Below are 23917 nucleotides of genomic sequence, written 5' to 3'. Positions count from 1 at the left end.
TTAGACTGAATAAAAAATAACTTCTTTACATGTTTTTGGAATAACTCTGACTATTCAAAAGAACAGTTTTAACTCCTTTTTTGGACAAATGATCAGCTCCTCACTGACGCTGCCGTGACTCAGCGGAGCTGCAGAAGTCAAACTCTAAACTCCATCGACCCGATAATCAATACAGCGGTGCAGATTGTGTTAGCCGTCATTAGGGCAGGAAGGATGTGATAAGGCAAAGTATCTGAAAGTCTTTGGAAATCACATTACAGTAACAAACAACTGTTGTTGTTGCTGCAATAACAGGAGAAAAGAAAGACAGAGAGGGAAAGTGGGTCCTGAATGTCTGGTGCAACAAATGCAAAGACAACAGAAGTGAAGGAACTAAAAAGTTAGCAGCACAAAAAGGCTCTGCAGCAGTGATACTCAACATGTGGCACTGGAGCTACATGTGGTTTTACAGTGATGATTTGTGGCTCTTTTATGTCTTAATTTTAAATATTATTCCCCCAGAAAACCTTAAAAAAGGGACCTTTGCTTGCCACTTTTCACCCATTTAAGCTACCTTTTGCCATTAAATACCACTTTTTCCTACTTTTTGCCACTTTTTCCCCACTTTTGTCACTTTTTCCAGTTCTGCCCATTTTTTGCCACTTTTTTCGAAATTTTTGCCCCTTTTCACTTTTCACCTATGTAAACTACCTTTATCCATTTAATACCACCAGTTTCCTAATTTTTTGCCCATTTTTGCCACTTCTCTTAACCACTTTTATCCCATTTTTGCCTTTTTCACATTTTTTTTCCAATTTTTGCCCATTCACAGTGCCTTTTGCTCTTAAATACCACTAGTTTCCGATTTTTTTTGCCCATTTTTGCCACTTCTTTTAACCACTTTTATCCCATTTTTGCCCTTTTCACCATATTTTGCCCATTTAAGCATCCTTTTGCAATTAAATACCACTTGTTTCCTTTTCTTGCCCATTTTATTCCCTTTTCATCATTTTTGTTGCCTTGTTTTTGCCACTTTTGGACCTTTTTTGCCCACTTTAACTTGTTTTTTTTGTAACTTCCCACCTATTTTTATGCTACTTTCTGACACTTTGTCCACTTTTTCTCCCCATTTTTGCTAATTGTCATTCATTTTTGCTGCCTTTCAACATTTTTATCATCTTTAACTTATTTTTATTGCTAAAGATTGTAGCTAGATTGTGGCTCTTGCAAAGGTATTATAAACAGTGTGGCAGGGTTTAGTAACACTGCTCTAAAGTAAAGAAGAGGCAGAACTTCAAGTCAGTACGTGGTTTAATCAAACAGCCACAAAGACCACTGTCATTCTTCCTGCATCTGACTTAAACCTGAATCCCTTCAAATGTTCCAGGTTTATACACAACCTTTGCTCCAGGATTTCCTTGAGGACACTTTTCAGAAGCATGCAGAAAACAGGAGCAATGTTAGAAGACTATTCAAAAGGGATAACTGACATGTTTTTCTTACATAAACACATAGAAAATATTCCCAGGATGTAATAAAATCATTAAAAACCAGAATATTCTGGACATTTCCACAACTAAAAGTGAATTATTTGAGGAAATCTGAGCTACACGTGTGTTCAAACGTACAGTTTTAATCTTAAATGTAGATGCAGAGAGTAAATCTGGGCCAAACAGAGGGCAAGCTGAAGTTTCAACACTAAAAACTGTTTTAATCTGATTAAACATGCAGTATAAGCAGTCATGTGTTATAATGTATGCAGTTTCCCTTTCAGTAAATAAAGGCTGACTGTTCTGTAGATCATTAAAGGAACTGTAGTGCTCTGTTGACCAAGGACGTAACAAGAGGAAGCTTTGGAAAATACTCAGAATCCATTTGGTGATTATATATTTAAGTTAAACCATTTTACTCATATATTATGCATATTTTTATCATAATATATTCTTGTTATATGAGAGCTACTGCACCATTATAGCTAATACAGATGCATTATTCCAAGCTGACTAAAGAACATCTGACTAATTCTTTAGTTCAGTTAATATTATCAACACGCCCTTCTTTAATTTCTGTTTGCCTTTACTGCCGTTCACAAACTTACGTTTTCAGTTTTGCCTGCTTGTATTTGAAGTTTTCTGCTTTCTAATCATTGTTTTGATGACCCCGCTTGCGCTCAAACGTAGCAAATAAAAGCATCTTTATTTATCCAGCGGCAGCAGGCTGAGCAAGTTAACCCAAACGTCTCTCTCCCCAGTGAAGTTTTCCAGCTCCTTCTGGGGATCCAGAGGCATGTCCAAGTCAAAAGAGATAAAAATAAGGCTTCATCGAGTGCTCTAGGTCTGCCCCAGGGTCTCCTCCCTATTGGACGTGCCCCGTAGACCTCCACAGGGAGGTGACCAGGGAGCATCCTGATCAGACACCCTGATTCCAGCTCTCTCTAAGCTGAGCCCCACCAACCTGCTTAAAGGGCAGAGAGAACAGGAGCAATCATTGCAGAGAGATTATCCTTCCAGGAGGGACTGCTGCACACATTTCCCAAACTAGTGTGTAAATCTGAGAGAGCAGAGGTGATGAAACCAAACTCTGCAGGCAGAAACACGTTCCCTAGAGAAACATCCACTCATGTCAACCATATTTTCACAGGCTTAACTGGGATTTCTAACCCAGTTACTATGACTCTTACACTCTTTGACAATAAAATGGTGTTATCTGAGGAAGTGGATGATGAAGAGAAGTCACATATTCTAATATTCAGCCAGACAGGAATCTCCCAACATGCACTGCAGAGCTAGAATCACAGCATGCATACCAGACACACCCTGATTATCTACTCAATATCACAGTTACAGCTGAGGTCTAACAGGCTTCACAGTGGTTAAAGTGAGGCTGATTGTTATAGTAGTATAAGTACAATGAAAAATATATTAAGTGGTAAATCTGCTGCTTTAAAAACTGTGATTTTGTTGCTTTTATCCTCTCAGAAATTGCAGCAATGGGCTGTTAAACTTCCAAAGGAAGCTGTGGTTGCTCAATGTTTTCTCCAAGTTGCACTGACGTTCTCGTTTGTATTGTTCAAATAATTGCTGTTGTTCTGATTCCAATACCAGTATCAGAAAAACGTCCGTACTTTGAGCATTTCAACTCATAATTTTGACTTCTTATATAATATTTTGAGCTTTAAGACTCATAATTTTAAATTTTAAGTCATGTTTTGACCATTTTAACCAATTATTCTGCATGTTATTTTTATTTTCAACTCCTAACTTTGACTTCATAATCCCATAGTTTGACTCACAATTTAAAATTCTGAATCATATTTGACTTTTATTTTCATAATTACATTTTTTGTTTCCTATTTTGACCTTTTAAACTCATAATTTTGACTTTCTTTTTAATACATTTGCCTTTAAAAACATAATTTTTCTATTTTAATTTCCTGTTTTGACCTTTTTGAACTTTTTCATGTTTTATTAATGGTGAAATGAAGTTGGCAGTTTATGGTTGAAAAGGTGACCTCAGGTCAGACCTGAATCCAGAATCCGGCCCCTGCTGTGACTGAGTTTGACACCCCTGGTCTAAAATAAATTGCTAGTCTGCACAGTCAGTCCAGAAACTGGTATCGGATCAGTACTCGGTATCAGCCGATGCCCAACACCTCGGTATCAGGAAGAAAAAGTGGTACTGAACATCTGACAGTTTTAGTCGCCAACATTAACATGGTCTCATACAGAGGTTGTATGCAGACAGGGGAGAGGCCCGCCCTGGTGTAGTCTGTCTGAAATACTCCCTGACGGGAGACGTTTAAGTGGGAAAACTCAGGCTGTTGCTATTGTTTGCTGTGGTTGCCTAGACCAGGGGTTCTCAACCTTTTTTAGCCCGCGACCCCCAAAATAAAGGTGCCAGAGACCAGGGACCCCCGCTGTGCCTGAAGGTGGTTGAACAGCCATGCACAATTTGGAATAGTCATGTGCAGACAAGGCTGTCCATAGAGGGGATAAATGGGAGAGCTTTTTTGGTGCCCAGCAAAACTGGGGACCATGGAGGTCAGCAAAACCATGATCCAGAGAAACACATCTCTTTTTTTTATTGATTTGTGTCATAAAAAGCCCTCTTAAAAATGCAAATCCCCTGTTTTTTAAGAAAAAAAAAGGATTAAAATGGTTTAAAAATTCCTACAATGGGTTAATAATGGCAAAAATTGTGAAAAAGGAGGGGAAATTGGATTTCAAAAGTAGAAAAACAGTAGCAAAAAAAAAAAAATTAGATAAAAATTGCAAAAAAAAAAAGGCAAAAATTGGTGGAAATTTGGTGAAATGGGATGAATAATTGATATAAACTGTCCAAAAAGGTTAACTGAGAAATAAAAAAATAGGCAGATATTGGCAGACATTGGTTAAACTAGCAAAAATGGGCATATCAAATCGTGAAATGGGGTTAAAATGGGAAAATCTGGGTGTAAAAAGTGTCAAGAAAGGGGTTATTAGTGGCAATAATGAGTCAAAAGAGGCAACATTAAGCTTAAGTGGCAAACAATGATTTGGAAGTGCAAAAACAGGCAGAAAAAAAGTGGTGGAAAGAGTTTAAAACTGACAAAAATAGGTGTTAAATGGCAAAAAATGTGTTAAAATTAGTGGGAAAAAACAAAGATAAGGTGTTCTAATTTGGCTAAATTGGTGCAAAGGGGCAACAGTGTAATTAAAAAATATATTGTTAGTTTTTTAGAGCATCTGGAGACCCTCTCTTGGTGGCTCGCGACCCCCAAGCGGGTCCTGACCCCAAGGCTGAGAACCACTGGCCTGGATGGCGTGGGCTGCATTCCTGTTCTCTTGTCCATTTTTATTGACTGGCTGTTTCAAATGATGGATTTCTCTAGTCAGTGTTAATGTTTCCAGCTCCACCATCATCAGTAAACTGCTGTGTGAACTTCAGTTGTTGTTTGACACTTATGTAATGCTTCCTCTCATTGTTTGTCAGACCCTGGGCGATAACAATGATGATAATAATCATATTTGTACAGCAGCTTAAAAAAAGAGACAGACAAAAAAAAAAAAAAAATCAAATGTGTATTTCAACACCCTGCAGTAAAACATTAGTCGGCCGTGCAAATGAACCAAGAATAAAACACAAGAGAGCTCATTAAAATCCCTTCAGACTGACTGAAAGCACACCATAGAAAAGAGGATCTCAGCTGAAGAGGCCAGTCTTTAAAAATGTGTCTCAGTGTCAGCAGGGAGGTGTGACTAATTTCACAAACTCAATGTAAACGTGGGCGTTTGACCGCTGGCGCGTGTTGGTGTGTCTCTGAGTGTTTCACACAGTAAAGAAGTGGGCGTACGTTTCTGTGGCCTACTTAGAGCTCTACATGTAGACCACAATGCCGTTCTGCCATGCTGGCACAGGAAGAGAATTAAAGAAGAAGCAGCAGCATGGGGATTTCACAGAAGAAAAAGTGATACTGAAAAATTATGTTAATATACAAGTCTGGAGGGTGTTTTCCTGGATCAGAATGAGGTGGTGAGCTCCACCAAACACTTTTGTATTTACTAATAAATGTGTAACTGATAATAGTTTTACTATGCAAACAATCAGATGAGGAAGAGTGCAGTCAGGGATGTTAAAATCATCCAATGACTGATGAAAGCACGCCTCAGACTCAGGTGATGGCTGGTGGTATGAAATAAGGCCAATGTGGTCAACGCCATCTGCAGGGAAACCCGAATAAGCTTCTATTCAGACGGAAAAATGTTACTGAATTTATTTTGTTGTTTTTGCTTTCGCTATTATATTCATCATGAGCTAATAAAGGCATGGCTCAGCATCCAAAGGTTACAAAGGTTTAGATCAGCGGTGTCAAACTCAAGGCCCGGGGGCCAAATTCAGCCCATGGTACAGTTACACCCACAACATCATATCATATTCTTATTATAACCGGCCCTAAAATATGAGGTCTGCAGATTTCCTCCAGTATAAAAATGTAAACTTAACCTTGATGATATGAAAAATCCTTGAGTCATAAAAATGTGAGAAAATAAAAATCATTAGATCAAAGGAAACATGGGAAAACAAATTTATTTCTGTTTTCATTTCATATTGTCAATTTTGCATTGCACAATTATGGCTTCAATCTATTATTTGGGCTTTTATTTCATATTTTGACCATTTTCAATTTATTATTTTGACATTTTGTCTCATATTTTGACCTGTTCAACTAATAATTTTGATTTCATCTAATATTTTGACCTTTTCAATTCATGATTTTGATTTTTTTATCTCATATTTTAAACTGTCAATTTATCATTTTTCACTTTTTATCTCAATTTTTGACCTTTTCAATTTAGTATTTTCACTTTTTATCTAATATTTTGACCTTTTCAATTTCTTATTTCGGCCTTATTATCATATTTTGACCTTTTAGGTGCACCATTTTTAACTTCCAGCCATATATATTGCCTAAAAACATGGTTGTGACTTTCTTTTTCTATATATTTGCCATTTAAACGCATTATTTTAACATCTTATTTTGTGTTTTGACCTTTTGAACAAATAAGTTTGACTTTTTATCTCATATTTTTACCTTTACAATTCATTATTTGGGCTTTTGTCTCATATTTGACCTTTGAGGTTACCATTTTAAAATTTTAAGTTATATGTCTGTCTTAAAAAAATGGTTGTGACTTTCCTTTTTTATATATTTGCCTTTTAAAAGCATTATTTTAACATCTAATTTCGTGTTTTGACCTTTTGAACCAATAAGTTTGACTTTTTATGTCAGATTGTGAGCTTTTTAACTTATCAGTTTGGTTTTTTATATCTCAAAATCATTCATCATCATTGCTTATTTCTTCCCCATAATTTACTACTGGCTAAAAATGAGGATGACAGTTAAATGTGGACCCTGTTAGATCCTCAGGTTAGACCTTAATTCAGAATCCGTCCCCCGCGGTGATTGGGTTTGACACCCCTGATTTAGAGGATTGTGTTGAACTTCTATTGGAGTCAGCAGACAGGGTTTGCAACATCCAATTTCTGTAGCTGAGAGCACACAAGACATTGATTACAACACAATCCACAGAGCTTAAACTATGACGAGAATGTGTTTATGCTGTCTGTAGAGTGCTGCACAGAGCTGTTTGTACGCTTGCTGTTCTTCGTCCAGAGATAAAACCCACGTCTTTGTTCAAACTCCATATGTTTGCTTTGAGCCATAAAAGTAAGAATGACCGGCATGTGAATCCAATGACATCAGCAGCGAACAATGAGCCACAACAATGCAAAACGGTTAGAAGTCAGCCAAGTACAGCTCAAGGTATTCACATCAGGCTGCAAAGAAAACTTCAGCTGAAATCATTTAAGACGTTAAAAACTAAACACTGAAGTAAAGAGCAATAGAAGATATTCAGTGGTTAGGCAGGGTGTGCACTGTGGGTTCAAGCTGATTTTGATTCTTGGTTCTGATTCTTTGATTCTCTACTCAGATCTGGGCCCCTGGTCACTACAGTGAATCCAGTACAGCAGGGATTCAGTTAGTTTGGAATGAGGGCCACTTCGTGAAGAAGCATCCATAGGAGGGGCCTGAGAGACACTGCATGATAATTCTAATTTTTGGGGAAAAAGTCATTGCCCCCTAAACTGGTTGTTCCCCCTTTGGTGGCAACAGCCGCAAGCAAGCATTATTGATAAATGTCAATGAGTCTTTCACATCACTGTGGCGCTCTCTTCTTTGCAGGATTTTTTTAATTCAGTCACATTGGAGGGTTTCCCAGCATGCTTGGCTAGCGGTTGCGTGCTCTTGCACGGCAAAATAGAGACAAAAACACACTTCGAAAAAATGTTAATAGTGCATTAATTTGAGGCAACATCATTTTGTGGCCTGTTTTAACCAAAAAGTCCTAAAACTGTGGTGAGACACTGTTCACATCTGTTACGCTGTATAGCCGACCTTCCTGGCCATTACAACCAGTGAGTCCTGCTTAAAGGAGCAGTGCTCAGAACTAGTACAGAGAAGGAGGCTGAGGAAATAACTGAGATACCGTAAGACCTCAGTTAAACAACATATGACAGTGATACTCAACGTGTGGCTCTAGAGCCACATGTGGCTCTTTTATGTCTTAATCTTAAATATTATTCCCCCAGAAAACCTTAAAAGGAACCCTGCATGATCAAACCAGTTCATCTTGTTGAATATATCATCTTGTCATTAAATACCACTTTTTTCCTACTTTTTGCCACTTTTTCCCCATTTTTTGCCACTTTCATCCAATTTTTGCCCTTTTCACAATTTTTTTTGCCACTTTTCCCCCAAATGAGCAACCTTTTGCCTTAAATACCACTAGTTTCTTATTTTTTGCCATTTTAATCCCATTTTTGCCCTTTTCACAACATTTTTTGCCACTTTTCGCCCATTTAAGCTACCTTTTGACATTAAATACCACTAGTGTCCTATTTTTTTGCACATTTTTGCCACTTCTTCTAGCCACTTTTATCCCACTTTTTCCCCATTTAAGCTTCTTGTTGCCATTAAATACCACTTGTCTCCTATTGTTTGCCCCTTTTGTCAATTCTAGACTGCTTTATGCCCATTTTAGTCACTTTTCACTCATTTTTTGCCACGTTATCCCATTTTTACCCTTTCTCATCATTTTGCTACTTTTTGCCCATTTAAGCTACCTTTTGCCAATAAATACCCCTTTATTCCTATTTTTTTCCCATTTCTCAACTTCTTTTTGCCACTTTTCCCCATTTTTGCCCTTTCCTTGTTGTCACTTCTCATCCAAATAAGCTGCCTTTTGCCATTAATAACACCCGTTTCATTTATCCCAATATTTTGCCTCCTCTTTTTGACACTTTTCCCCCCATTTTTTGCCATTCTCCACATTTAAACTACCGTTTGCCATTAAATACCACTTGTTTCCTATTGTTTGCCCATTTTTGCCACTCTTGACTGCTTTTTGCCCATTTCAGTTACTTTTCACTCAAATTTTTTTGCAATGTTTTTGCCACTTTTTTGCCACCTGTTACTAATTTTTTTGTAACCTGTCACTCATTTCTACTACTTTCTGACTCTTTTTCAAACCCCCCCATCCATTTTTGCTGCTTTTTGACCATATTTGCCATCTTTAACTTATTTTTATTGCTACTTGAATCCGTTTTTCCACTTTTCACCGCTTAGATTGTGGCTCTTGCAAAGGTATTTTTCAATAATTTGGCTCTTTTGCTGAGCAGGGTTGAGTAATACTGATATATGATACAGGAATGGTCACTTGTTAAAATAATATAGATTTCTAGGCGAAAATTCTACATACTGGATCTTTAAAGGGCCACTAAAATGACCTTGGGGACCTGATCTGGCCCTAGGGCCTCTAATTGGCAGTACAGTATACGTGCATCCTGTGTTGCAGTGACTAACAAGTTCTTACAATAACTCCAAAGGCTGTTTATCAGTGAAGTCCACCCTGATGAAGAAGATAATAATAAAGACATCTTTATCTGCTGATAGTTCAGGATGTAGAAAGCAGCATTTCTGCATAAAGAAACCTGTCAGTACTTTCTCAGCTCTACTCAAAATGCTATTTGGACCATTCCTTACACTTTTCTTGATGCCTGTTAAAGTAAAAACTGAACCTGCCTTCAGCTGGAAGATCTTGATTTATTCACAAACCTGTTTTAGTTTTTACTCAGCCGTTCGTCAGAAATGATGACTTCTTGTTCTCACTGCTGCCTGAAGCAGCAGAAGTAACATTTTCACATCTCACTTTGAAGCTTTTAAAGCGATTCCTTTTCATGTTAACAGCTATCAGTGCCTGAATCTGAGGGATGAAATGTGCTGAGACAGAGGAAGGAAGACAGCCGTTAAAGAGGAGGAATGCACTGATAGAGGAGGATTTCAGGAAGAATGCAGTGGAAAAACAGAGGGTCGCTGGGTGGGAGTGGACACTCGGCCTGAACCACGGTCCTCAACATTTTCACTGCTTGACATTTTTGAGACTTTTTGTTTGAAAGATACCATCCTCACTGTTTGGATGATTGACTGCATTGAAAAGTAGTGAAGCTCTGTAGTGCTTGTACTTATAATTGAAGATTCAGCCTTATTTTGAATCACTAATATCAAATGTTTGATATTCCAGATTGGCAGACAGAAAAATTATCATATTGACGGCACAAACTTGAGGATTATTTGGACAAATAATCAGGAATCAGGTCTAAAATCGTCCAGCAAAGCCACAAATACAGCACAAGTACATTGTTGAGATTGATGGCGTTTTAAGGATTTTAAATAACACCATGAAATCAGAGTTAGAGCTTAATCAAGAGGGTAATATTTCAGGTACTCACTGGTTTCTTGAGGAAAAAGACGGACAGTGCTCCGATCAGAGGCATGTCTCCCAGCAGAGGCTCCATCACCACCCGCATCGTCCCGTGAAGCTGGAGAGAGAAAAAGTGATCACGAATCAGTCAGCTGTCCTTCAGCTTCAGCTGTTTCACATCTAAATCAGGGGTTCTCAACGTTGGCATCGAGACCCCATTGAGGGTCGCGAGACACTGAGAAGGGGTCTCCAGATGCCTTAAGAACATTTTTGAATTACACTATTGCCACTTTACAGCAATTTCGCCTAATTTTTTCATGCGCCTCTACCTACTGAAAGTGAGGTGAAAATTGAAAGACTAAAGGAACTGATATGATTTAGTAGTTTTCGACAGCAATGCTCTAAACTTTTCATTTATATTTGAGAGAACTACCTCGTGCAGTTAAAACAACAAGTTTGATTTGTTTCACGGGTATTGTTCAATGTTATTCAATAAAATAAGATTGGAACATTGAAGGTGTATGCTGTCAGTTATAATAAAATCGGCAAAAATCGGAATCGGCAGGTCAGGCTTTTTAAAGATCAGTGATCGGCCAGAAAATTGCAGTCGGTGCACCCCTACTTTTTATATCATATTTTGACCTTTTAAACTACCAATTTTAAATGTAAGTCATATTTTTAACTTTTTAAGTCATCATTTTGAATTCTTTCTCACATTTTGACCTTTTCACCTCCTAATTTTGGCTTTTTAAATCCCATATTTTGACTTTTAAACTCATGATTTAAATTTTTTTCTCATATTTTGACATTTTAAATTACATTTTTTTGTTTTTACTTTTTAATATCATATTTTGACCTTTTTAACTCTCGGTTTTAAACTAAAGTCATATTTGTAACTTTTTAAGTCATCATTATGAATTCTAGCTCATAATTTAACCTATCAGATTCACAATTTAAAATTTTAAGTCATTTTTTGACTTTTAAACTCATGATTTTTTAATTTTTTCTTACATTTTGATATTTCAAATTTAATTTTTGTACTTTTTATATCATATTTTGACCTTTTAAACTCCTAATCTTAAATGTTAGTCATATTTTAAACTTTTTAAGTCATCATATCTATTCTTGCTCATATTTTGACATTTTTAACTCCTAATTTTGGCGCTTTAATCCCATATTTTGACTTTTAAACTCAGGATTTCAAATTTGATCTTGTATATTTGGTGTGTAAAAACATTATTTTTCTATTTTCAATATTGTGCTCTGATCTTTTCAACTAATAAATTGGAATTTTATCTCAGATTTGAGCCTTTAAAGTTGTCTTTTTTACTTTATTGAATTTCTAAATGATTTATCATCAGTGTTGTTTTTTTTCTTATTTTATTGCTGGTGAAAATGAGGTTGACAATTATGCTTAAATGTTGACCCTGTTAGGCTCTCAGGTTAGACCTAAATCCAGAATCTGGCCCCAGCTGGGACTGACTTCGACACCCCCTAAGGGCTGTTCACTCCTGATCCCTGTACAACCTGACAGAGCTTGAGCAGTTTTAGAGTAAAATTAAAATGTCCTGATGTGTTTTTTTCTTTGTCAAAAAGCAAAATTATATTGACCATGACTGATTTATAAACTCAACAAAGGGGGTTGAGTACTTTTAAAGGCTCTGTATATGAGACACTTGAGCTGGATAAAGATTAATTTGGTATTTTGTGATTTCCAAATCCAGTCCAAGCAGGTGAGAAAATCTCCAGGGAACGACAGGGTAGCTGGAAAACTGACAGAATAAACACTGCAGGTAACAGCTCTGTCCAAATGACACTAAAATAACAGATAATTCTCCAGAATTGGCTCCTTTTTAGAGCTCATTATGATTATTTTAAGGGCAACAGCTTCCTCAGTGGCTGCAGTGACTCAAACCTCAGATATGCAGACTGACCGTCTGCAGCACCAAATTTGGTTGTAGCTCGCTCTGAGTAATCAAATACCAACATTTTGCTCATCAGAGCGGCTGTGGTGGAAAGATTGAAGATAGTGTTTTGTTTATCGGTCCTGGGTCACAGTGGGGACTTTATAAATCATTTTCAGTAAATAATGTTTCATCAGAAGCCATTTCACCAAGAAGACGAAGAAGAAGAAGAGGCTCTGTTCCTCAGTAAGTGATGTAGTCTGACATTAATAAAATCCCCTCCTCTAAAAAATGACTCATCGTTCTCGATAAACCCTCACAGTCTGAGCCTCTTATTCCCTCAGCACGCCATAAAAAATGCACACACGCTGCAGCAGTAAAATTTAAGCCAAACACAAAGGCAAATATTGACTCCTTAGCACAGTCTCCAACTTCTCTCTCTTTTCACTCTCCGTCTGATCTCTGAACAGCAAACATGGTGTGATCCTCTGCCAATAGCAGAGGGGATAATGTCTCCTTTATCAGCTGCTGAGTCAACACATTATGTAAATCTGTCTTTGAAGGGGTCACGGGCTAATATGGAGGTCAGGGTCAGAGACAGGAGGGATCTGCGAGTGAAGGACCCTCTCATTTGTCCTCTGCAGAATAAAAAATATTATTACTATTCTCCACAGCATGGGTTCTCAACGTTGGGATCGGGACCCCATTGGGGGTCGCGAGACACTGAGAGGGGGTCTCCAGATGCCTTTAAAAGACTAAGAACATTTTTGAATTACACTGTTGCCACTTTACACCAATTTTGCCAAATTCTAACACATTTTCAAACATAAAATCCACGTTTTGTCCATTTTAAACCCTTTCCACTACTTTTTTCTGCCTGTTTTTGCCACTTCTAAACCAAATCTCTGCCTATTGTTGCCTCTGTTGACACATTATTGCCACTATTAACCTGTTTCACCACTTTTTAAGCCACATTTCACAATCTGATATGCCCATTTTTGCCAGTTTCTGACAACGTCTGCCTCTGCTAACCCTTTTTTTCCAGTTTATATCAATTTTCATCCCATTTCACCAAATTTCCACCTATTTTTGCCAAATTAATGCCATTTTAGCCACTTTTGAATGTTCCTGGCTGTTCAGCCACCTTCAGGTACATTGGGGGTCCCCGGTCTCTGACACATTTATTTTGGGGGTCACGGGCTGAAAAGGTTGAGAACTACTGCTCCACAGCACTGATCATCGACTGGTGGCCCAGGGGCCATATCAGGCCCCCCAAAGCTCCCAGTCTGGCCCCCATAGGATCATTAAATTCAGAAAAGAGGAAAAGCAGATGCTGTGGTTTTAAGAGTATCTTTTGGCTTTAAATTTCTGCAGCTGTTAAATCCACCCCAAAAACAATTAATATTGAAATAATAGAATGACTTAACATTTGATAAGTTTTTACAGAAATTCACTTATCAAACCTAGTAGTACATATTTTAAAAAAATATGTTAAGACTGAAAGAAATGTTGCAAAAATGACCCGATAAATTGGCGAAAAGGGATTAGAGCATAGACTGTAGAAAGAATTGGACAAACCCTGTGTGACGTCAGTCGTCTGCTTACAATAGGCGGACTCAAACGGCTCTTGAAGCCAATCCGTGGAGGCTTCCATACTGAAATCGTGGTCTCAACCAAACTTTGAATCAACCTAATAGCCCGCCCACTAAGTGCAACTTTCTGTCAGCTAGCTAGCTAGCATTCTGGTTGACAGAAACATAGCCTCTGCCTGTCGAGCTATCTGTCAATCAGATGAGACGTGCCAATCAGTGTGCAGTGAGGTTTTTCCTAAATATAATCTAAATGAACCAGGCTGTAAACCAGTTTATTTCTAGTATAAAAACCGGCTGTTTAACATGTGTCCAGACAGGACTTCCAGCGTTCCTGCAGCCAGCCTCAAGTGGGCACTCGCAGTACTGCAATTTTTTGCACTTCCACATTGGCTTCATTTTTCAGGACTGGAGGTTGCTGCTTGGGTTAGAGATAGGCAAAATTGGGTGATAAGTGTCAAAATGGGTTGTGGAGTGGCACAAACAGACCAAAACTTGCAGGAATATTGTTTACCCTTTGTGAGGGTCTTTCAGCCAATGGCAGGCTGTTCTGTAATCATGTGATGCTGCCTGAATAGAGCATGACGGAGAGAGAGAGTCTGTGATGCAGACCCCTGTATTATTGATATTTTAATATTTAGCAGTAAAACTCAATAATCAGCAGAAAAACAACTTTAGGCTCACAGAGGTGCTGTACATGATTCTATTTGTTGAGCCAAATTTAGGTGTAAAATAATTTGCTAGTCTGAACAGTCAGTCCAGAAAGTCCATGCCGGTACTGGATCAGTACTCGGAATCAGCCGATACCCAACACCTTGGTATTGGGAAGGAAAAAATGGTATCGTAACATCCCTACTACCTACTGAGCCACAGTGACCCTCAGTATTTGTGAATCTACTCCAGGACCTGCAACAAACTTAATTCAGCCAGCAGCAAAAGCTGATCAGGAGGTCGTTAGTCTAATATTAGCCAGGAGGCTGGTGCTGATGCTGCTGATCAAATATGCAGCCATTATCATGAATAAATAAATAAATGTACCTGTATACTCTTGATTCCAGCTCTGCAGTAATACTTCTTAATGTCCACGTCGATCTCTGTGTTCCCCACAAAGCTGAAAGGAGAAGAAACACGCATCAAGAGGATTAACGTCATGATGTGTAAGTGAGAGGGAAAAAGGGAATTACGGGTGCTGCAGCACCCCCTAAAATCAGACACATCTACAAGGATGGAGTAAAGTTTGGTGCTTTTATTGGATGTGTTGACATTCAAACAGAAGTGTCCCTATGAAATAAGAAGGAAATAAGAGTTTGTGCTTTGTACCTGACCTGCAGGTCCATGATGACCTGCCTCTTGTCCACATTTTCTGTGTAAACTTTCACCCCATTCACTCTCAGCGGCTGCAGAAACACAAAACAGGTGCAGGTGAGTAAATCTTTACCACATTGGACACGAGTCTGGATTAAAAACCAGAATGCTGATGCCCTGTCCTGAAAATGAGTGAAAAACCTGGCTCTATACTCTGTTAATGTCGGAACAGACGAGTAAAAGCAGCTTTTTTTTGACAGGAAGGAGAACTTTTCATACCAGAAAACACTGACGATTAAAACCAGAGGTTTACTTTGTTCTCTCACTGAGTTAAATTCAGCTCATGCAGTTTAAAAAAGTTCAACAGGAATCCTTACATAACAAAGAAACACTCCAATAAAAGGCACCAACACCTAGATTTAGACAGGAGCTTTAGATAGTTTAAATGTTCTAAATTCTACCATGGTTGCATTTATTTCTAAGTATGTTTTTAACCTTTTAACCAGATATTCTACCTGAATCTGTACAGTCAAATTAAACAAACAGCTGCTGATGTTTTAAAGGAAAAGTAGCACGAGCTCAGCTGAGACCACGGGACTATCAGTGTTTTCTTCTTTTGTAACTTTGATTCAGATTTTTTTGGCCTTCTGTCCATATTCAGTTTAAAATCAGGCTTCTTTACACATCAAGCTCTGTACTCGTCAACATTCTCATCAGTCTTGGCGTCAGCCGTCACCTTGTCGCCCATGTCGACCTTGGTGAAGCAGAAGGAGCTGAGATGTGGGTTGGCACCCTTCACTGCCGGCTCGATGGTGTCTCTGAACAGCTTCTCCACAAACTGGCAGATGAACGGCCACATCTGCTTCACCGTCTGAGAGGAACGAGAGACAGAGAGAGTTAGACGAAGATATCAGGTCCAGATCCTACAGGGCAAGAAAAAGAGTTTGAATCTGTTTGATAAAGATGGAGATAAAGAATGTAATAATAATGAGGTAAATCTGGATGCATTTGCTGGATAAATGATGCTGAAGTGAAAAGAGTTGGGCCATTTTTCTCAAGACTGCTTAGTTACTGGAATCTACATGTATTTAAACATTTTGAGAAAAAGCAACAAAAGACCTAAAAAATCTCTGGACCATCTTTCTCCAGAGCTGCTGAAACAATTGTTATAGCCATAAAGGAAACTAAAAGCTTAAATAAAGAAACCTTCGCTTGCATCTCTGCCACCTTTGCTTTACAAAAAAGATGTGCTTAAAATGATCCGGAATTAAAGACCCTTCCTGATGGTGCTATAGTGTTGACCTAGCTCTTATTTATCATGTTTTTCTTTTAGAAAAATTGGAACGTCGTGCTCAAGTTTATCTGTTTTATCCACATAGAAAGACTTAATTCAATGATGGTTTGATTTATTACCATCAAACATTGAACTGAATTACTCCTGACTGAGGAATCAAAGCTCAAATTTACTTAAAAATCAAAACCAATTATGGTGTTTTCATTGCAAAATTGCAACGTCATGAAAAAGTCCTGTTTGTTGTGAACAGAAGCTCGAAAAACATCCTGTCCTGGTGCACTGAAGCTTCTTAACTGAAGCCACAGGCTGTAAGAAAGAAGGACTACAGCTCTAACTGGTTTGTGGACAACCATTATGAAGCTCTAATTTTCACAGTATGATCGTTTGAACTTTGAAATATTTTGGCGATTCTGCCAGGAAATTTTCTAATATTTTTTATGGAAATTTAGGAGACATATTTTTATACTTTGGAAAGTTCAACTGAACATTTTGGGGGATTTCCTTTTTTTTAAGTTCATTATTAATTTTATTTTTTCCATGGGAATTTGGGAAAGTTGTTTGGATGTCTAAGGGAAATTTGTGTAGAATTTTTTGGGCTTTTCTATGGAAATTTAGGACATTTATTTGGAAATTTGATTGGGAATTAGGGGGTGTAATGGATCTTAAAAGCAGTGTTAATTTTGGCAGCTGTTTTTAATTTCAGTCTTAGTTTTAGTCTTTACATGAAATGCATTTTAGTTTTAGTCACATTTTAGTCATTTTTACCCTTTTTAGTTTTAGTTTGGTTTTAGTCCATAAAAAGTCCTCACATTTTAGTCTTTACTTTTAATCCAAGCATTTATTCTCCAGCCCAAATCTGGTACCAAATCATGGTAGTGTGTTCTCTAACACTAAAATTGTGTTAGTTTTAGTCATCTTGATGAAAACTCAACTTAGTTTTTGTCAGTTTTAGTCATCACAGATCTATTTTTGTTAGTTTTAGTCTAGTTTTTGTCATGGAAAAAAAGGCCGTTGACAAATAGTTTTAGACATAGTTTTAGTCAATGAAATTAACACTGCTTTAAAGTTTACAAGAATTTTAATGGAAATTTCAAAGAATCTGATTGGAAGTTTCTGTCACATTCATGGAATTTGGGGGAATGTTTTTGTAATTTTTTGGGAACTTGCCAGGAAATTTTAGAGGGAATTTGCTTTGAAATTTGGGAATTTCCTTTAAAAATGTTCATAAAAGTACATGTAATTTTTGGTTATTTTTAAGTTTAGAGTGTTTAGGTCTAATAATAAAGTTTTGCTTAAACATTTTGGGACTTTTCAAATAACTTTGGGGTACTTTTAATGTGATACTTTAAAGAATAGATAGAACAGATATTTTGGTAATATTTCAGACATTTTAGGGAGTTTGTGTGGAGGAACATTTTTAAAGAAATTCCTGTTAAAAGAGAAGGCTGATGTTTTAACTTATCAGCTCCTGCTTTACCCAAATAAGTGGGAGAAACTATAAATGTACAGTGCTTAACAAATTTATCAGACCACCTGTCTTATTTGTCTCAGAGACCATCCAGCATCATGAAGTGCTTTAATGCGGACCCCTTCATTTTCAGTCAGCTCTCTACGTTTTACCATTTTGAAGAGGAATGAGGAATTTCAAACTGAATTCACCCAAATTTGAGCCGGCTCACTGGGCTTCTCTGAGAAGTCAGAACTGAATCAAGCATAACATTCAACCACTAAAACTCATTTTTCTGTTCAGGAATGCGAGTAAATAACTATAATCTGACATATTGATCAAGAAATATTAAAGGTACAGTGTGTAAAAATGGGACTATCAACATCTAACAGTCAATTCTGGAGTGTGATGCTCATTTCTCTGGTGATAACTGTGGGAACCAGTGAAGTTTAAAAATCAATCCACGCTTAACTGTTATTTGGTTCCTTCTATGGTGCCATAGAAACAGGCAAAATGCAAAAATCCAAGATGGCAGCGTACTTGGAGGGGACCCTCCCTATGTATGAATAAAAGGCTTATTCTGAGTTAATTTAAAACATAAATTTAAAAAATGTGTCATCAGATGTCAACACTAATTTAGATCAATCTACTTATAAATGTTATGTTTCATTTTAACCAAGCTTGTTTTGCTAAATGCTAATAGGCTAAATATTACACACTGCACCTTTAACGTGCTTTACTATTTTTTCAGTGTTTTTGTAAATCAGTAAATTTGAAAATTCATGGATAACAATAATAATTTTATTTTAGAATTAAAAATATCATTTGGGTTTAAGAGCTTCTACATATTGGTGTATTAACCATTGCAGAAACATAAAAAATGATATTGGTAATTACCAATGCTGTTAATTTAGGGCAGCTGTGGCATCAACCTTACTTTGGTTAGGGTTAGGGTGGTCTAATAAATTTGTTAAGCACTGTATCTCAAACAAAACTCTAGGTCTCAGGAGGTTAAGGCACTGTGAAAGAATGTATCTGCTGTATATTTAGACTAGGGCTGTCAAAGTTAATGCATTCATAACATGTTAATATCTCTCTATGCTCTCAGCATATTTTTGGAGCATTCAGTATCTTGGAGATTAATCTAGAGAATTTTTTGGATGTTATCTGTCATTTTGTTGTCATTGCTGTCATTGCTGTGAGCAATCATTTGCACAAAGAAAGCATTTTTGTCCCCTCATGTGTTGATGAGGGGATTTAAATCTTGAGAAAATATTCCTGTAAGGTACATTTAGAACAGATAAAAATGGCACAATTAATCAAAAGTTAACTATGAAAGTTGTGAGATAAATAGCGATTAAAAATCTTCGTTTCTTGACAGCCCTAGTTTGGATATTTAACATGGGGGTCTCTGAGGAATCATCTGCTTCGGAGCAGCATTTCTCAACCCTGCTCAACCAAAAAGCCAAACTGTTGAAAAATACCTTTGCGAGAGCCCCAATATAAGTGGTGAAAAGTGGCAAAATGGCTTAAAGTAGCAATAAAAATAAGTTAAAGATGGCAGAAATGGTCAAAAAGCAGCAAAAATGGATGAAAAGGGGCAAAAACAGGAAGAAAAAGAGGGAAAAGAGTCGGAAAGTAGCAAAAATCTGTGAGAAATTACAAAGAAAAAAAACAGTTACAAAATGGTGGCAAAAATGGTCCAAAAGTGGCAAAAACAAGGCAAAAAAAAAGTGAAAGTGACCAAAATGGGCAAAAAGCAGTCAAGAGAGGACGAAAAGAGTCAAACATTAGGAAACAAGTGGTATTTAATAGTGAGATGCTTAAATGGGGAAAAAGTGGGATAAAAGTGGCTAGAAGAAGTGGTAAAAATGGCAAAAATAAAGGAACCTAGTGGTATTTATTGGCAAAAGGAGGCTTAAATGGGCAAAAAGTGGCAAAAATGTAAAAAATTGTGACAATGCAATCAAAGTGGCAAAAAGAGGAGGCAAAAATTGGCAAAAAATACGAAACTAGTAGTATTTTATGGCAACAGAATGCTTAAATGGGCAAAAAAATGTGGAAAAAGGCAAAAATTGGATAAAAGTGGCAAGAAGAAGTGGCAAAAATGGGCAAAAAATAAGAAAATAGTAGCATTTAATGTCAAAAGGTAGCTCAAATGGATGAAAAGTGGCAAAAAATTGTAAAAAGCAGCAAAAAAAAGTTTCCTTTTTCTAAGGCTTTCTGGGGGAACAATATTTTAAATTGAGACATAAAAGAGCCACAAATCATCACAAAAGAGCCACATGTAGCTCTAGAGCCACAGGTTGAGTATCGCTGCTTTGGAGAGTAAATTAAACCTGCAGCTTTGAGCGGAAGCTTCTTTTTTCAGCCCTACATTATGCATGATGAAAACTCACAGGCTGTAGCATTAATAAAACAATTTTTTACCGCTGCTGCTCTCAAATGCACATCCGTGTTGGGTCAAAACATAAAATTTCCACACTTCCATCATCCTAACAGGATATTTCTTTTAAGGTTTCTTTTTTATAGTTTTGTACTTACAGTTAAGAACTGTCAGCTATGTTATCTATAAGAATTTAAAGCTAATGAAATAGAGGATTAATAAGAGGAATTATAATTCTTTCATCTGCTCATATGCCTCAGCCACAGACAGTACTGTAAGAGCTTTGAGTTCAGGGTTTTATCGTCAGCGACCCAGAAAAAACTTTGACAGGCTGAGGGAGCAGACGGCATGGAAATGCGTGAGTGAACCAGCAGGAATATTCTCATTTCTGATCGTCGCCTGAAGTGCTATTTTTAGAGTGATCTCTGCACTGTAAAAAAAAGAGAATAAGGACCTTTAGGATACTGATTTTCACGTCAATATTTGGCATTTTCCAGTTTAACAGTTCTGTTTAACAGCACTCAATCACTAAATTACCATGAAAAAAACACTTCTTTTAAACATCTATTAATGTTATTTTAATTTAATTCAGTCTGCATGAATACATTGGCAGAAATCTCTTATTTCCTCCTTTTACTGAAAATACATTTATCTACATAAAAATAAGAGATATTGAGCAGGACAGGAAGGTTGAGAACAAATACATCAGGATGTTTTCACTCTTCTGCATCCATTTACTTCTTCCTGGAAGTCCATCTACATTCCCTCTAAGTGGTGCTCTTACTGGATCCAGCTTTACTCCTCTATCTGTCAGACCCTGGGCTATGCAGAGTCCTCAGAGGACATGAGGTCAGCTGAGCCTCTTCTTTACTTACATTTCATGAGAATCTGTGTATTACATGAGACTCTTCATATTTCTTTCCCTTAATTCATGATTTTATGACTCGTCTGCTGCCTTTCTGACAGACTTTCTACCTTGGATCTATCCTTGCTGAAGGATATTGTCGTACCTGTAGCTGAACCTACCTTTCTCTCTCTGTCTCATGTGGGAGGTTGTATCACTGGGTCAGGGTCTAGCAGAGCTCCAGATCCTATTTATAAACCCTACCTGTCTGTCTCTGCTCTCTAACAAGCTTAGAGCTCCTGACTCAGAGCAAACAGCAGGCAGGATGGGAGGATGACACTAATGTGAGTGTTGTACCTTATTCAGCCACTCCACGCGCTCCACATCAGGATAATGGACCTGGAAGAAGAGTCAAAGACAGGAAAGAGTTAAAATCAGGACTTAATATTTACAGCAGGGGTGTCAAACTCAAGGCCCGGGGGCCAAATCCGGCCCATGGTACAGTTACACCCGGCCCACCAGATCATATCATGTTTTAATTATAACTGGTTTTAGGTCTGCAGATTTTCTCCAGTTTAACAATGTAAACCTAACCCTGACAATTTAAAACATGCTTCTAGGAAAAGGTTAAAAAAAAAAAAAAAAAAAAAAAAAATAGATAAAAAGTCAGGAATGTGGGAAAATAAAGTTCTGTTTTCATTTCTTATTCTTAAAAAGATATGGTTTTGACTTTTTATTTCATATTTTGACCTTTTCATATCACAGTTTTGACTTTTTATCTTATTCTTCACTTTTTTTGATCCTCAATTTTCAAATTTTAAGTTTTATTTTGACCTTTTAAACTCACCATTTCATTTTTTTTCTAATGTTTTGACTTTTTAGCTCCTAACTTTGACTTTTATGTCATAATATTTGCCTTTTCTGTCCTCAATTCTAATTTTCAAGTAAAATTAAAAACTCCAAATTTATTTATTATCAGGCTTTGACATTTAACGGATGATTTTGAAATTGATCCCATATTTTGACCTTTAAAACTCATGATTTCAAATTTTTATCTCATGATTTAACTGTTAAAAATCTTGATTTAAACTTTCTTTCTTATATATTTGCCTTTTAAAAACATGATTTTGACTTTATATGCCTTTTGAGCTAGTAAGTTTGAATTTTTATCTCAGATTTTGCGCCTTTAAACTTAACACTTTTACTTTTTTAAATCTCAAAATCATTTATCGTCAGTGCTAAGGTTTTTTCCCCCATAATTCATTGCTGGTGAAAATGAGGTTGACATTTTGTTTAACTGTTGACCTTGTCCGGCCCTCAGGTTGGACCCAAATGGAGAAATTTGGCCCCTGCGGTGATTAAGTTTGACATCCCTGGTCTAGGTTTTATTTTTATTTGTATTCTTTGTCTCTAATTTTATTCTGGAATTTTATATATCAAGGTTTCATGATGTGTTTCTGACTTGACATGTTTTCAGGTTACATTGTTACAGGTTACATTGCTGGCTTTATTTTTCATGGGCTCTCCTGCTGATTATGCTCTTTGCTTGAGTTATGATGCTTTGTTTAAATGTGTTTCTGCTTATTGTCAAAGCACTTTGCAAACCTCTGTTTTCAAAGGTGCTACGCAAATAAAGTTATTATTATTATTATTATAAAAAGGAGAAACATAAACCTTAAACCTTCCTTAATTTAGCCGTAAAGTAGGAGTAAAGCAGAGTCGGAAATCTCCAGATCATAAAGGGTAAAACTACAAATGTCTGCACTAAATGTTTTCATAATGCTTTGGCTGTTCATAAATTGTTGACGCTAACTCGGCTGAAAATGGCTAATGTGTTTGTGTTTATGCTGTAGAGTGCAGGTATGGCTTTCTGTCTCATGATGGATTAATATCCTGAAGATGAATTACTGTAACCGCTTTGAGTGCCGGTGTGAGCTGACTGTAGCGGGAAAGCGCTGACAACCTGGCTGACAGGATGTCTGCGCAGCATTATTAAATAGACATCTTATATAACCCATGCACTGAGGATTCTGCATATGCACAGAAACTATGGGTGATAGAAATAATAAAATTAATGTTTAAGGAGACAGAGATCAGACAGACCAGGAAGAAAAACTGTCAGCAGTAAAATCAAAAAGCTCTTTTTTTTAATCAGTGTTTGGTGCTGAGCTTCTACACTCAAAAAGACAAGAATGTGCCAGACCCCGACACTGTTTGCAAGTCTTTAATATTTATGCACTAAAATCTTCATTATTTAACAGTATTACTCAACCCTGCTCAACCAAAGGGCCAAATTGTTGAAAAATACCCTTGCAAGAGCCACAATCTAAGTGGTGAAAAGTGGCAAAAACTGCTTGAAGTAGCAATAAAAATAAGTTAAAGATGGCAAAAATGGTCAAAAAGCAGCAAAAATGATGAAAAGGGGTGAAAATGGGGAGAAAAAAGTGGAAAAAAGAGTCAGAAAGTAGCAGAAATGGGTGAGAAGTTACAAAACAATGAGTTTCAGGTGGCAAATAATTGTCCAAAAGTGGCAAAAAAATGAGTGAAAAGTGACAAAAAAGTAGGCAAAAAGCAGTCAAGAGTGGACAAAAAGGTGCAAACAATAGGAAACCAGTGGTATTCAATGGCAAAAGGATGCTTAAATGGGCAAAAATGGGACAAAAGATGCATGAAGAAGTGGCAAAATGGGCAAAAAATAGGAAAATAGTGGTATTTAACGCAAAAGAAAGCTAAAATGGGCAAAAAATGGTGAAAAGTGGCAAAAATGGGATGAAATTGGCTAGAAGAAGTGGCCAAAATTGACAAAAATAGGAAACTAGTATTGGTATTGGTATTTAACGGCAAAAGAAAGCTAAAATGGGCAAAACG

At 37.0% G+C, this 23917-nt stretch overlaps 1 protein-coding gene across 2 annotated transcripts in view; it reads right to left on the bottom strand.

Annotated features, from left to right (window-relative positions):
* LOC121519723 (extended synaptotagmin-2-like) overlaps positions 1-23917 on the bottom strand; it is a 77588-nt gene that overhangs the window by 27934 nt on the left and 25737 nt on the right. For both annotated transcript variants that reach the window (XM_041802558.1, XM_041802559.1), the window contains exons 3-7: positions 21407-21448; positions 15815-15949; positions 15094-15170; positions 14812-14884; positions 10309-10398 (exon numbers count right to left, since the gene is read on the bottom strand). In XM_041802558.1, coding sequence (XP_041658492.1) covers positions 10309-10398; positions 14812-14884; positions 15094-15170; positions 15815-15949; positions 21407-21448 — 417 coding nt within the window. The remainder of the gene's footprint in view (positions 1-10308; positions 10399-14811; positions 14885-15093; positions 15171-15814; positions 15950-21406; positions 21449-23917) is intronic.

Source organism: Cheilinus undulatus, linkage group 13 (genome assembly GCF_018320785.1).
Source record: "Cheilinus undulatus linkage group 13, ASM1832078v1, whole genome shotgun sequence".
NCBI classification, from domain to species: domain Eukaryota; kingdom Metazoa; phylum Chordata; class Actinopteri; order Labriformes; family Labridae; genus Cheilinus; species Cheilinus undulatus.
This window is presented reverse-complemented; position numbering and strand designations above follow the sequence as displayed.